The sequence below is a fragment of the Cetorhinus maximus genome, chromosome 13, assembly GCF_964194155.1.
Source record: "Cetorhinus maximus chromosome 13, sCetMax3.hap1.1, whole genome shotgun sequence".
NCBI lineage: Eukaryota > Metazoa > Chordata > Chondrichthyes > Lamniformes > Cetorhinidae > Cetorhinus > Cetorhinus maximus.
This window is the reverse complement of record NC_135891.1, coordinates 8,359,674-8,374,333: the sequence shown is the minus strand read 5'-3', so window position 1 is coordinate 8,374,333 and position 14,660 is coordinate 8,359,674. Positions and strand designations below refer to the sequence as shown.

At 42.7% G+C, this 14,660-nt stretch overlaps 1 protein-coding gene across 2 annotated transcripts in view; it reads left to right on the top strand.

Annotated features, from left to right (window-relative positions):
• Positions 1–13,894, top strand: part of LOC144688403 (uncharacterized protein C20orf96-like) — a 49,970-nt gene extending 36,076 nt beyond the window's left edge. For both annotated transcript variants that reach the window (XM_078554894.1, XM_078554893.1), the window contains one exon: positions 13,208–13,894. In XM_078554894.1, the coding sequence (XP_078411020.1) occupies positions 13,208–13,268 (61 nt within the window). In that variant the 3' untranslated portion in view covers positions 13,269–13,894. The remainder of the gene's footprint in view (positions 1–13,207) is intronic.
• The last annotated feature ends 766 nt before the right edge of the window (positions 13,895–14,660 follow it).

Genomic DNA, 14,660 nt, shown 5'->3' with positions numbered 1-14,660 from the left:
ACAATGATTCGCATTAAGGGATATTAGGTGACCCAAAACTTAATCAAAGAAGAGTATTTTAAAGGAGGAGAGGAAGATAGAAAGCCAAGGAGAATTCAGGAGGGAATGCCAGAGCTTAGGGCCTAGGCAGCTGCTGTAACAAGCTAAAGCTGTGGACAAGGGGTTTTGGTTTATTTTTTAAATGACAGAGTTATGGAAACTCTGTAATCCCAATCTAACAGGGGTCAGTGGAAGGTGAGAGGCTGGAACATTCTGAAGTTCAACCTTCGAAGCAGTTCAGCCTCAGAGGCTGTTGAACAGGTTTTTTTCCCCCCCCTTAAAATGATTGCTTGTGAGAAGTGAGCAGGAGGAGTTTGATTCCTGCAGGAGTTTGGTGCCAGTGCAACTTAACAAATACTACATTATTTACGTAGGGCACAGTGTCAGGGAACCATTGTGATAGATATGGAGTGCAATATGTGAACCATCATAGATGCTGCAGTGGTCCTCTGTCACATCCTTACACAAAGAAATGTCTTCACGATATACAAACAAAGTTTTGAAGGGTTTGTCCTTTCAAACTGCAGCAGACCTTCTAGTCCTTCAGACTAGAGGGTTAGGATATAAAGGGGAGGAAGTTCTGTTCCAGCTATACAACAACAACTCGTATTGATATGGTGCCTCTAATGTGGTAAAATGTCCCAGGGCACTTCATAAACAAAATTTATCACCGAACCAAGGAAGGAGAAGTTAATGCTGATGTCCAAAAGCTTTGTTTTAAGGACAGTCTTAAAGGAGGAAAGAGGCAAAGAGTTATAGGGAAGGATTTCCAGAACATAGGGCCCAGGCAGCTGAGGCATGGTTGCTAATGGTGGAGTGATTAAAATAATAGATGTTCAAGAGGCCAGAATCGGAGCAGTGTAGTGGGTAGGAGGACTGGTGGAGGTTACAGAGATGGGGAGGGGCGAGGCCATGGAAGAAACAAGGGTAAGAATTTTAAAATCGAGGTGTTACTTAAATGTGAACTAACGAACCAGCAAGTGCAGGCTGAACAGGACTTGATGCAAGTTAAAACATGAGCAGCAGAGTTTTAGTTGACCTCAAGTTTGCAAAGCCCTGGTTAGACCACATTTGAAGGGCTGTGCACAGTTCTGGGCTCTGACCCTTAAAGAGGATATATTGGCCTCAGAATTAGGGCAGCAAAAATTCACCAGAATGTTACTACGGATCCAAGGGTTAGATTAAGAGTGAGATTACATTAACTAGGTGTGTACAATCATGGAATGTGAAAGAGCAAGAGGTAATTTAATTGAGATTTTCACATTTTGAAAGGAGTTAATGAGATAGGTGGAGAGAAACTACTTTTATGCTAGGTGAATCTAGAACAAGGGGACATTACCAGAAAATCAGAGCCTGGCCATTCTGGATAGAAATTAGGAAACATTTCCTCACGCAAAGGATGGTAGAGTGTAGAACTCTATCCCACAAAATGCAGTAGATGCTAGCTCAACTAATGAGTTCAAATCCGAGATCAATAGATTTTTGCTAATCAAGGGCATGAAAGGATTTGGGGCCAAGGTGGGCGAATGGAGGTAAGATGCAGATTAGCCATGATCGCGTTGAAAAGCAGAATATGCTTGAGGGGCTGAATAGCCTACTGCAGGTCCTATATACCAGACAAAACAAAGACAAGCTCCCAGTGTGAGGTAATTGCCCAGGTTATCCCAATTAATCCAGCAGCACCCTTGCTGTCACCCTCAGACAGACAAACTTCATAGAAGTTTACAATACAGAAACAGGCCATTCGGCCCACCTGGTTCATATAGCCTATATTGGCATATAGGCTCCAAACAAGCCCCCTCCCACCCTGTTCCCGATCAGTGTATCCTTCTATCCCTTCCTCCCACACGTACCACTGTGTCCCGCCACACAACAATGGTCATTACACCGCAGGGGATAATTCAGGTTGCGTAGTTTTGTAGCATCAAAGGTGATACTTTGTAAACAGACACAACCAGGCTCTCTGAGACTGCATGATATGTTGGCGATGGTACCTCCCTAAGCTTAGCTCCTGTTCTAAATACTTTGGCTGTGTTTTTGTACAAAACAGAACATTCTAGCGATGTGAGCCAAAAGATTTCAGAGGTTGCTGTGCCCATATTGGGATTTTTGGACTTCTAATCCTGTCAGATCGGGAGTTACGCCTCGATGGGTCAATCTGTTAAAAGTTTTAACTCCATCATTCATTGCAGAACAATGGAACAACTGCCAACAAAACTCTGAGCCACATATCCTTCCTGTCAGACCTGCTGAGTTTTTCCAGGTATTCTTATTTTTGTTTTTGTTTTGGATTTCCAGCATCCGCAGTTTTTTGCTTTTACCCTTCCACCCGCTGGGCGATGCTCATTGTTTGTTTGAAATAAATAAAACGCTTCCCCAAAAGCACGGGGCCCAGCATAGCACAGAGCCCCATAGCCTGAGAAATTTCGGTTTCAGCCCTGGTCTGTGCTCAAGTTGCTGATCACAGGCTGGGGCAACGATGGGAGACATAAACCAAAGACTGCGGATGCTGGGAATCTGAAATAAAAACATAAAAACGCTGGAAACATGCAGCAGGTCAGACAACATCAGTGGAGAGAGAAACAGAATTAACGTTTCAAGGCGACGCCCTTTCATCGGAACTGGAAGTTGTTAGAGATTTAACAACTTCTAAGCAAACCCAGAGGTGGAGAAGATTGGGCGGGGGGGGTGGGGGGGAGTGGAGGCAGGGATGAGAGGAAAGGAAAACAGAGCGAGTCTGTGATGCGATTGAAAGCAGGAGTGAATAAATGATGAAAGGAATGGCAGTGCAAGGCAAAAGAGGATGGTAATGGGGTAAGTAAAGAAACAAAAGATGGGTCTAGAGGAGGTGTGAATGGGTACAACAGAACCAGCACCATGCTGAACAAAAATGGAAGCGATGGCTACAATTTTAAATTCTTGAACTCTAATGGAGGTCGGAAGGCTATAAAGGCCCAATTGAAAGATGAGATGCTGTTTCTCAAGCTAATGTTGGGTTTCATTGGAACAGTGTGGGAGGCTGAGGACAGAAAATTGAAGTTTTAAGCAACTGGAAGCCCAAGGTCACGCTTGTGGACTGAATGGGGGCGTTCAACAATGGGGCTTTGGCTACAGAACTCTTGCTGAGGACAGTTCCTGCCCTTGATTGTGACCTATTTACTCATCCTGGACATGATGGTCTGAACAGCTCGTGATGCACTGTTAGGAGCTGACTCTCACTGCTGAGAAACAAATGGGGCCTCACCAGTTCCACCACATCCTGGGAACAAATTAAAGAATAAAGAGCAGCAATTCAGGAGTTTGCTCATTACCCTTACAACTGTGTGCCAGATGTGCCAGAGAGAAAACGGAGTGGGAAAGAAATAGATAAATGTGAAAACCAGGGACAGATATGAAACAAACCAATTCACAAAAACAAAGGAGCAAATTAATAGCCATTTTCCAGAACATTTTCCAAATAAGCCATTGAGAATAAGATAGCTGCAGTGTCCCTGTGGAGATCTATAGTAACCAGGTTTTACAGCACAGGAGGAGGCTATTCGGCACATTACTCCTGTGCTGGTTCTCTGGAAAAGCTCACGTTTCCTCATCCTTGCATTTTTTTTAAAAATTCATTCATGGGATGTGGGCATCGCTGGCCGGGCCAGGATTTATTGCCCGTTCCTAATTTCCCCTGAGAAGGTGTTGGTGAGCTGCCTTCTTGAACCGCTGCAGTCCCTGTGGTGTAGGTACACCCACAGTGCTGTTAGGGAGGGGGTTCCAGGATTTTGACCCAGCGAGAGTGAAGGAACGGTGATATAGTTCCAAGTCAGGATTGTGTGTGACTTGGAGGGGAACTTGCAGGTTGTGGTGTTCCCATGAATATCACCTTAAATCTTTCTTTATCCAATATTCATTGCTCTTTTAAATGATAGAAAGGGATTCTGCTTCCTTTGCTGTTTCTTTTTCAGGCATTCCACATCCTGACAACCCTCTGTATAAAAAGAAATTTCTCTTAAAGATTACTTGTTTGTTAGTGTATAATAGAGTGGGCATATAATGCAGAATCTTGATTGTGTTCCAGTGCCACTCATGACTAACCTTTCTGGTAAACCATTGGATCTTATTCCTCCATTTTATTCATAGCGCATGTTTTAAATTAGCACAAATTAAACTTTGAAAAACAAAAGAAGATGTTAAGAAAATATTGCTCCTTCTGAACAGATGTACAGGTGAGAAAGCCTTGTGCGTTGCATTCGGTTGCAACTCGTGTTTACTGCTGATGGGCAGAGTGGTTAGGCCAGTTGCAATGGTCATTTATATTGAACTAACGAGGTATTGACAGGTTGTTGGTGAATGTTAATGTTTGTGTACACTGCAAAGTGAGTAAAAGTTGTGCTAATTTTTAAAAGGATGTATAAAGAGTGGCATAGAAGAGTTTGTTCCGCTGTGTAGCTCAATAGGCAGCGGAATGTATCTGGTATTTGGCTTTTACAGGATAAGCTTTCTTAACATTGCAGCGTAATTACAAGGCCAGAGTTTGGAAGAAAAATGCTAAAACAAGTCCTTTAGTATCAGAGAAACTTAACAGCTGAGGAGAAGGTCATGGCCCATCTTGCCTGTGCTGACGCTTTGAAAGAACCATCATGTTTAATCCCACACCCCTGCTTTTTTGTCAGTAATCCTGTAAGTTTCTTATCCCTAAATACTTGTTCAACTCTCTTTAAAAATTATTTGTGGAATCAATTTCCACTGCCTTTCCAGAAAAACTCCAGATGCTGACGACTCGGTGAAAAAATTCCCCTCATGCCCCTTTTAGATCTGTTGGCAAAGATTTGAAATCTGTTAACACTGGTCATTGACCCACTTTCCAGGGTAATAATTTTTCTTTATGCACTCTGTCAAATCAGCTCATCATAGCAAAAATCTCTGAGGTCGGCTCTTAACCTTCTGTGTTCCAAGAACAATCCCACCTTCTCCAGTCGCTTCTCATAAGTGAAGTCCCTCACCCCCCAGTAACAGTAAACCTCCTCTATCCTTTCTAAGGCTCATTCCAAAGAGCCTTTTATTAAAGTTCACTCAGCCACATAGCCACTACCTTCTAAATCATGCAAGGATGCTCCCATGTCCTGAAATGATTGTTGGATCATTTTCTTTACTCTGCCGTTTTCTTTCCTCATTCACCCTCTTTGTCTTTTCTTTTTATTCATTTACGGGATGTGGGCGTCAATGGTTAGCCAGCATTTGTTGCCCATCCCTAATTACCCTGGACAAGGTGGTGGTGAGCTGCCTTCTTGAGCACTGCAGTCTCATCCTTGTAGTCACTCTTCTTTGAACATTCCTTCATAGATTACTCTTCCTACAGTCTATGAAGTTTTAAAACCCAAGCTGGATATTACCTAATCATTAACTGATCACCACAACAACGTAGATAAACTGGTCCAGCAAGTTGTTTTCCCCACACAGCAGAGGGAGATGAAGTCCACAGCAATTTTAACCAATGTGCCATGTTCAAATGCTGCCACTCACCTCCCTCCCTGCCCAGAACCTACCTGTAGAGGGTGTATAGAGTCTGCTGGCAGGCAAAGATCAGGCTACCCTTTACCTGTTAATTCCCAGTTAAGTGGTGAGTAGGGGAGTCTCAGCGAGTGGGGGTGAGAAATATGTGTGAGGGACAGTGGGCAAGAAGCTGCTACTGACCTGCTTGCCCCACAGGTCCTGGTTCCAGTTACATCTGAGTCCTATTCATGTAGTAGGACCTCTGCAGAGTAACATCACAAAAGCTCTGGCAATGCCTTTTGTTAAAATTCCCATCCTTGTTTTCAAATTGCTGTGTGGCCTCAACCCACCCCAACTCTGTAACCATTTCTGTCCTGCCAGCCCTCTGAAATATTTGCATTCCTCCAATTCTGGTCTCTTACCAACTGACCAAGCTTTTGATCATCCGTCCTAATGTCTCCTTATGTGGTTCAACATCAAACTTTGTTTGATAACACTCCTCTGAATTGCCTGGGAGATGTTGTACTACAATGAAGGTGCCATATAAATGCAAGTTGTTGTTGAAGTGGTCCAGATCTGAGCAGGTAAATCACCTGCTGGTTTTTAACTGCCCACTTGCCCTCTTTCCACTGGGCTGAGTTAAACTAACTGCTGTTTGCTGTTTGTGAGACGTTGATGCACAATGACATTGGTTCTTGGGAAATTTTAACCAATAATCATCTTCACTTTCCCATTTATTTCACTTTGTCTCTCCATATCTCTCTCTCCACATCTCTCTCAAACTTCTGCTATGTCATGTGCCTCACTGTAATAAAAAGAATTAAACATTTTGACCATGATTAAATATTCGATGAATTTTTTTTTATTGCTGGGTACAGTGCATATTTTAAAATTGGTTGCTGTCAGCCATGTCTTCACATTGTATAGAGTATAAGATATGCTGAAGACTGTGGTATAAGAACATAAGAAATAGGAACAGGAGTAGATCACACAGCCCCTAGAGTCTATCCCATCGTTCAGTAAGATCATGGCTGATCTACTATTTCATCTCCCTTTTCCCACCCTATCCCCATATATCTTGACACCATTGGTGTCCAAAAATCTATTGATCTCTTGATTATATTCAACAACTGAGCATCAACAGCCCTCTGAGGTAGAGAATTCTAAAGGTTTGTAACCCTCTGAATGAAGAAATTTCTCCTCACATAAGTCCTAAATAGTTGACCTTTTCATCCTGAAACTATGACCCCCGGTTCTAGATTCTCCAGCCAGAGAAACAGCTTCTCAGCATCTAGCATGTCAACGCGTGTCATCCTTCTAAACTCCAGACAGCATAGGTCCATTCTGCTCAATCTCTCTTCATATCATAACCATCTCTTACCAGGGATCAATCTAGTGAACCTTCATTGCACTATCTCCAAGGCAAGTATAATCTTCCACTAACGCCATTTAAATTGTTGGCAAGCATCATTTTGGACCGGAATCAAGCCTCACAGATTATTCAAATTGTAAACTCAGATGTTTACAGCACAGAAGGAGGCCATTCGGCCTATTGTGTCTGTGCCGGTCAACAAAGATCTGACTACAATAATCCCATTTTCCAATGCTTGACCCATAGCCCTGGAGGCTATGGCAACACGTGAATATTTAAATACTTCTTAAATGTTACAAGAGTTTCTGACTCGACCACCCTTTCAGGCAGTGAGTTCCAGACTCCCACCATCCTCTGGGTGAAAATATTTCTCGTCAACTCCCACCTTGTCTGCACCTTTTCCCATGTTTCAAGCAGCATGATCCCTTAAAATTGAGTGGAATGGGCACTTGTAATAGTCATCTTTCATCAGTCCTTAGCCTTCTACCTCTTACCTTAAATCTATGCCCCCTGGTTATTGACCCCTCAACTAATTGAAAAGTGCCTTTCTATCCACCCTATCTCTGCCCCTCATAATCTTATACACCTCTATCTTCAACCTTCGCTGCTTTAAGGAAAACAACCCCAGCCTATCCAATCTTACCTCGTAGCTCAGACCCTCCAGCCCAGGCAGCATCCAGGTTAATCTCCTCTGCACCCTCTACAGTGCAATCACATCCTTCTGGAACTGATCGATGGGTTTCCAAGGAGGAAGGCAATCCATTGGCTTCAACTGCAGGAATCCACTGGGTAGGTGGGCGTCACCACTGATACTGAACCAATCCAAGGAAGGGTGCGACATAAAAAAATCCAAAACCTGAGCAACTTGGCTTAAGCATTGGCACGAGCATTCTACTTGTTTAACTTTCGAATAACTTGCTTCAGAACCACTATCATTGGGCGGGATCTTCTGGCCCCGCCTGCTACCAGGATCGTCCAATCCCGCCGAAAGTCAGTAGGCTTTTGGCTGGGCCGCCGAGTCTCCCGCAGTGCATCCCATCACGACAGGGCTGGAAAATCCCAACCCAACAAATATGTAATGATAAAACCCAGAAAATTCTGCAAACGCTCAGCAGGCCAGAGGCAGTATCTGTTGAACCATAGAACACTACAGCACAGAAAACAGGCCATTCGGCCCTTCTAGTCTGTGCCGAAATATTATTCCGCTAGTCCCATTGACCTGCACCTAGTCCATAACCCTCCAGACCTCTCCCATCCATGTATCTATCTAATTTATTCTTAAAACTTAAGAGTGAGCCCGCATTTACCACGTCAGATGGTAGCTCGTTCCACACTCTCACCACTCTGAGTGAAGAAGTTCCCCCTAATGTTCCGCCTAAACCTTTCCCCTTTCACCCTAAAGCCATGTCTTCTCGTGTTTATTTCTCCTAATCTAAGTGGAAAGAGCCTACTCGCATCTACTCTGTCTATACCCCTCACAATTTTATAAACTTCTATCAAATCTCCCCTCGTTCTTCTACGCTCCAAGGAATAAAGTCCTAACCTGTTTAATCTTTCCCTGTAACTCAACTCCTTAAGACCCGGCAACATCCTAGTAAATCTTCTCTGCACTCTCTCAATCTTACTGATATCCTTCCTGTAGTTAGGCAACCAGAACTGCACACAATACTCCAAAGTTGGCCTCACCAATGTCTTATACAACCTCATCATAACATCCCAACTCCTATACTCAATACTTTGATTTATGAAGGCCAGTATGCCAAAAGCTTTCTTTACAACCTTGAAGAGGGATGCAGAGTTGATGTTTCAGGGCCATGATCTTTCATCAGAACAACATATGCCTGTGATGTTGATTAATGAGTTGCAAGAATATCCAGATGAAACAGAGGAGGGTTGTAACATCTATCTTTTTTTTTTCCAATTTAAAAAGGAAATCAAATTTATACTATTGATGGCATCACATCACCCATCAAGTCGGTTGAAAAAATTCCCAAAACCACTTTCAGAGAGCAATGTTGCAGGGGCTGCAGTGAAAGGGATCACTGCAGCCCTACTGGCCAGTCAAACCCTCATCCCTCGGCCTTGTCCTACCATCCTGTCAAGTTCAGGAACACTACTGCGGAGTTTATCACCGGGAAATCTTTACCCCTTCTTCAGTATAGAAGATCAAGAGATGTTCTAATTTGAGATGTTCATGATGATTAAAGGACTGAATAGGGTAAATGGGAAAAGCTTTCCTCCAGTGGGAGAGTCCAGAACAAGGGGGCATTACCTTAAAATGAGAGTTAGGCTTTTCAACGTGGTGTCAGGAAGCACTTCTTCACACAAAAGGTTCGTGGAAATCTACCCCAAAACATCTGAAGATGCTTCGGGTCAACTGAAAATTTCGAAGCTGAAATTACTTGTTTTTTGTCAAGCAGAGGGGGTTAAGAATTACAGAACCAAAGAGCGTCTATAGTGCTAAGGTGTATATCACCCATGATGTCATTGACTGGAGGAAAATACTGATGGGGCTGAATGGTCTGCACCTTTTCCCATGTTTCAAGCAGCATGATCCCTTAAAATTGAGTGGAATGGGCACTTGTAATAGTCATCCTTCATCAGTCCTCCCCTCTGCGTTCAGTAATAATCCAGTCTACGACCTCCTCCCATTCCATTGTATAACAATATTATAAATCTATTTGTAAAGATTTGCATTACTTGGTACCTCAAGCTAAACTGTGAGCGTAGTGAAAACTTGCTATGTGCACTGATTGAGGGTAGTTTGACTCCTGGTGTGGATTTAGTGTTGAATATAACTTAGAACTGGTTTTCCGCTCTTGCTGCACCCAACATTAAATGAGCGAGCTGATGCTACAACATGAATTGGGCTCATTTGTTTCCAATCAGCACTAACTCTGCATGGTGAGACTAAATCCCTTTACATTATTTATGTGTGCCTCTCTAATAAGAAGAAATGAATAAAATATCTGCCACAGCACTCTGCTAGCTGAAAGGACTATAACCGGTAAAAATGCACGTTCATTATGGCTTCTTCACTGACGAGCTAACCATATAAAGTAACCTCTCCGTTAAAAGGAAATTGTTAGTACTTGCATTTTTCTGCTAAATTTAGTAGTTCCCCTAAATATAGCATGCAGATGGCAGCTGTCACCCAACACAGCTCAGTCTCCTGCTACTTTCCCTTAGTTATCACTCTCTTGTAAGAATACATGAATTATATACATTAAATAAGAGATGTGCATTATTTAAACAAACTATGATTGTATTCATTGCTTTTATCTAAAAAAGTAGACAATTTATTTACACCTTTGCTGACCTCAGACATTCCAAAGTGTTTCATTAAAAAAAGTACTTTTGCAGTGTAGTCAATGATATAATGTAAGATGTTGGGGCAGTCAATTTGTGCACAGCACGCTCCCACAATCAATTAAACAAATTACCAGATTATCAGTTGTAAGTGTTGATTGGTGGATAAATGTTGGTCAGGACACCAGGGAGAACTCACCTGCTTTTCTTGAAATAGTGTCTGAGGGATCTTTTTGCATCCGCCTCAAAGTAGATGGGACCTTGGTTTAACACCATTTTGGAAGGTGACACCTCAACATTGCAGCCACAGTATGGCACTGAGTGTTAGCCTACGCTATGTCGACATTAGAATTATTAACAAGAAAAATCTTTTTTAAATGCCTGTGCCTCTAACACTCCTAACCCAACTTTCTGCACCCCCTTTGAATGTTTTGAGAATATTCCTGCCATGATTGACATGGTCCCCATGTGAAATGGTGAGGTCCAATGCAGGGTGGACAATAATTTTATATATATATATATATATATATAAAAACATCTTGCACCTTTTATGCCCAAGGCATTTCAGAGGAACATTATCAAACAAAATTTGAAGTTGGGCCACATAGGAGACATTAGGACAAGTAACCAAAAGCTTGGTCAAAGAGGTAGGTTTTAAGGAGCTTCTTGAAGAGAACATAGATTTAGGGAGAGATTTAGGCTCAAGGCCTAGGCAGCTGAAGGCACAGTCACCAGTGCTGAAGACGAAGAAGCAGAAAATATCAGGGTTTAAGAACCACACTGGCCCGGAGATTAATTGTGTTACTTATCAGCATCCTTGGCCAAGGTATAGTCTCCCATCTTTAAGACTGTCCTTTAAACCGACCTCTTCAAACAAATCATTGTTCCAAATGGGTAATTCTCCCATGTGGAAGTTGTGTGGAGATCAAACCCTCGTTGTGTGGCTCGGTGTCAAATTGTATTTGATAACATTCCTGTGAAGCGCCTTGGGATGTTTCACTATATTGAACGTGTGTAAGTTGTTGTTGTTGTTCAGGTACATTTTTGATGGGTTGGGTTGGGGGTTTGAAGGATTAGAAGCAGATCCAGTAAGACTTGATTTTTAATTGCATTTCTAGTGCAATTTATCCAGCGTTCCTGGTGGAGCCGCCTGATAGTAGCTCGGTGCTGAACAGCAGGAGAGGAGAGGGAAAGGGAAAGCCAGATACTCCAATTTTTAATAAAAATATATATTTATCCGTTCAACTTTCCCATGGGAAAATGTCCCACTCGTACAAAATGATGTTGCCAAGAGCTGTCTCCTGGGGGGTGGGGAGGGAGGGGGGGAGAGAAATAAATAGCAGACTCCGAACAGAAGTGGTGTTAATAGATTGGGATTGCCCACCTCCGGCCGCTATCCGGGTTTAACCTGTTTATTGACGTAATGACAGTAATTGTTGCGTCAGATTAGAGGATCCTCCCCATATTGATGGATAATGGAAATTGCTGAATGATCCAGTAGCCGCCTTCGCTCCCAACATAAACAATACCATTGGCGTGAAAATAGATGCTTGCCAAATAAAAAGTAAAATATATGAGAATAAATATATATATAGAATTTGCAACAGAGCCACAGGGCCATTCACCCCACTTGATTTAGCTGGTGTTTGTGCTCCACACTAGTCTCCTCCCTCCCTACATGATGCCATGGTATCAACAAATCCTTCTATTCTTTCCTTCTCCAAAATACATAGTGAGCTTCCCTTAACTGAATTTCATTCTATTTGCCTCAACTACCCCCTGTGGTAACGTGTTCAACATCCTAACTACTCTTTGAAGTAAAGAAATTTCTCCTGAATTCCCTCCTGGATTTATTAGTGACTACCTTACGTTGATAGCACCTATTCCTGGCCTTCCCACAAGTGAAAACATTTTACCGACATCCATCAAACCTCCTCGTTATTTTAAAGACCTCTTTTAGTTCACCCCTTCCACCTTTACTCCACTCCTGACCACCAGGAGGCAACTGATCAGCGGCATAAAGATAAAGGTCTGGGAGTTAAAACATTCTAACTGTAAAGCCATGGCGTTAAAATTCAGCCCAGTGTTTCTGCCTTGCTTAAATTGGGGGTGTTGGTCACAACTGCCAGCCCCTTTGCTTTGTGACACATTCCAGATCAATTTGTGTTGCGTGTTGGGGTACAGTAGCATATTGGTTACGTTACTGGGCTAGTAATCCAGAGATAAAAACAAAAAACTACTGTGGATGCTGGAAATCCAAAACAAAAACAGAATTACCTGTAAAAACTCAGCAGGTCTGGCAGCATCGGCGGAGAAGAAAAGAGTTGACGTTTCGAGTCCTCATGACCCTTCAGCAGAACTGAGTAAAGTTAGGAGAGGGCCCTCTCCTATCTATACTCAGTTCTGCCGAAGGGTCATGAGGACTCGAAACGTCAACTCTTTTCTTCTCCGCCGATGCTGCCAGACCTGCTGAGTTTTTCCAGGTAATTCTGTTTTTGTTTTAGTAATCCAGAGGCCTGGACTAATGATCTGCCAACGTGAGTCCCAATCCCACCTCGGCAGCCGGGGAACTTAAATTCAATTTTTGGAAAAAGCCCGTAACAGCAACGGAGATCAGGAAACCGCTGGATTGCTGTTAAAACCCGTCTGGTTTACCAGTGTCCTTGAGGACAGGAAAATCTGCCCTCCTTACCTGGGTCTGGCCTATTTGCGAGTCTAGACACAAGTAATGTGGTTGACTGTTAACTGAGTGGCCATTTCAGAGGGCAGTTATATTCAAGAAGAACCTTAGGGATGGGCAAAACATGTTGGCCTGACCAGCTGTGCCCTCAACCTGTGAAAAAAAGCCATAGGTGCACTAGTTTAATCTTTTAAGGTTTTTCCTTTGGCGCATTTTAAAGTACTGGCTGCAAGTATTGGCTTTGGTTAATTGCAGTCACTGAGACAGATGTTGATACAGATTCTCTGATTCACTCTCAGTAGTAATTCCTCCTTTCCGTCACCCTACAGGTGCACGCCGGACATGGACGTTGTGTTGAACATCCCGAGAGAAGAGTGCCTTCCTATTTAACTCCAGGCCCTTGTCCTATTTTGAACACTGACCTGGTCTTTATAATGACACATTCTTGATATATATGTCTCCGCTGAATAGCCTTAGCTGGAATTACTAAGTGTACAAAAGATACAGAGAAAGACTGGATAACAATCATGCAGAAATAAAACTTTTTCCAAAACTTAACCTGTGTTGCAGTTCTTTTTCTTAAATTTACCCACTCTTCGTACAATATATAAATCCCATCATTATTTGCTCATTTTCCTCTCCATTTCCCACATCGATATTATTTTTCACCAAGAGTTCATATATTTCTGAAAACTCCACATACCTGTCGAGGAAAAGTCACACTTCCAATACTGAAAATTTGTAATATTTAATTATAAATAAACAGAGCTCTTGTGGTGCAGTGGGTAACATTCCTGCCCCTGAGCCAGAAGCTCTGGGTTCAAGCCCCACCTCAGGACTTGATAGCCAAGGAAGGTACATTCATAGTGTGGCCAAACAGGTTGAGTAACAACTTATGAATTCTTCCAACACACACCAATGGCAGGTGGTAAGCGTGGGAGAGATTTCTGATCAACCATGTGATGGATAGAAATTGGAGCCTCTACCATCACCATCCATAGCTCCAGACTACAACATGCATGTAAAAGTATATGTTGCCACAGCAACTTGGACTCCTTGGGGGTCCAGTTGACTGGATGGCTGGTATGGATCAGATTGGTGCCAACAGCCTGGGGTTTGATCCCCGTTCTGGCTGGGGTGAGATGCAGGATCTGCCTCCTTGCCCTACCCATGGTAGATATCGCAGCACTGTGGGTTGGACCTATCTTCAGGCAGAGAAGTCAAGAACAAGAAGAATTAAATGTATTAATGATTGAGAAGGTCAGTACCATTCAACATTTTGGATATATTCATCCCAGAAAGACAATAACTCTTAAGATGTAATTGGATAAGGAAACCACTTAAAGCAAAAACAAAAATAGCTGGAAAAACTCAGCAGGTCTGACAGCATCTGCGGAGAGGAACACAGTTAACGTTTCGAGTCCATATGACTCTTCATCAAAACCAAAGAAATATAGAAATGTGGTGAAATATAAGCTGGTTGAGGGGGGTGGGACAGGTAGAGCTGGATAGAGGCTAGTGATAGGTGGAGGCAAAGAAGAGATTGCCAAAGATGACATAGACAAAAGGACAAAGGGGTGTTGACGGTGGTAATATTATCTAAGGAATGTGCTAATGGTGGCATTGAGGGTGGAAAGCAGGACAAGCAATTGGCAGATGGCCCTAGTGGGGGTGGGGTGGGGGGAAGGGATCGAAATGGGCTAAAAGGTGGAGGTAAAATGATAGATCAAAATAAATTTTAAAATAGGTGGGAAAAGAAAAATATGTTTAAAAAATTATAAA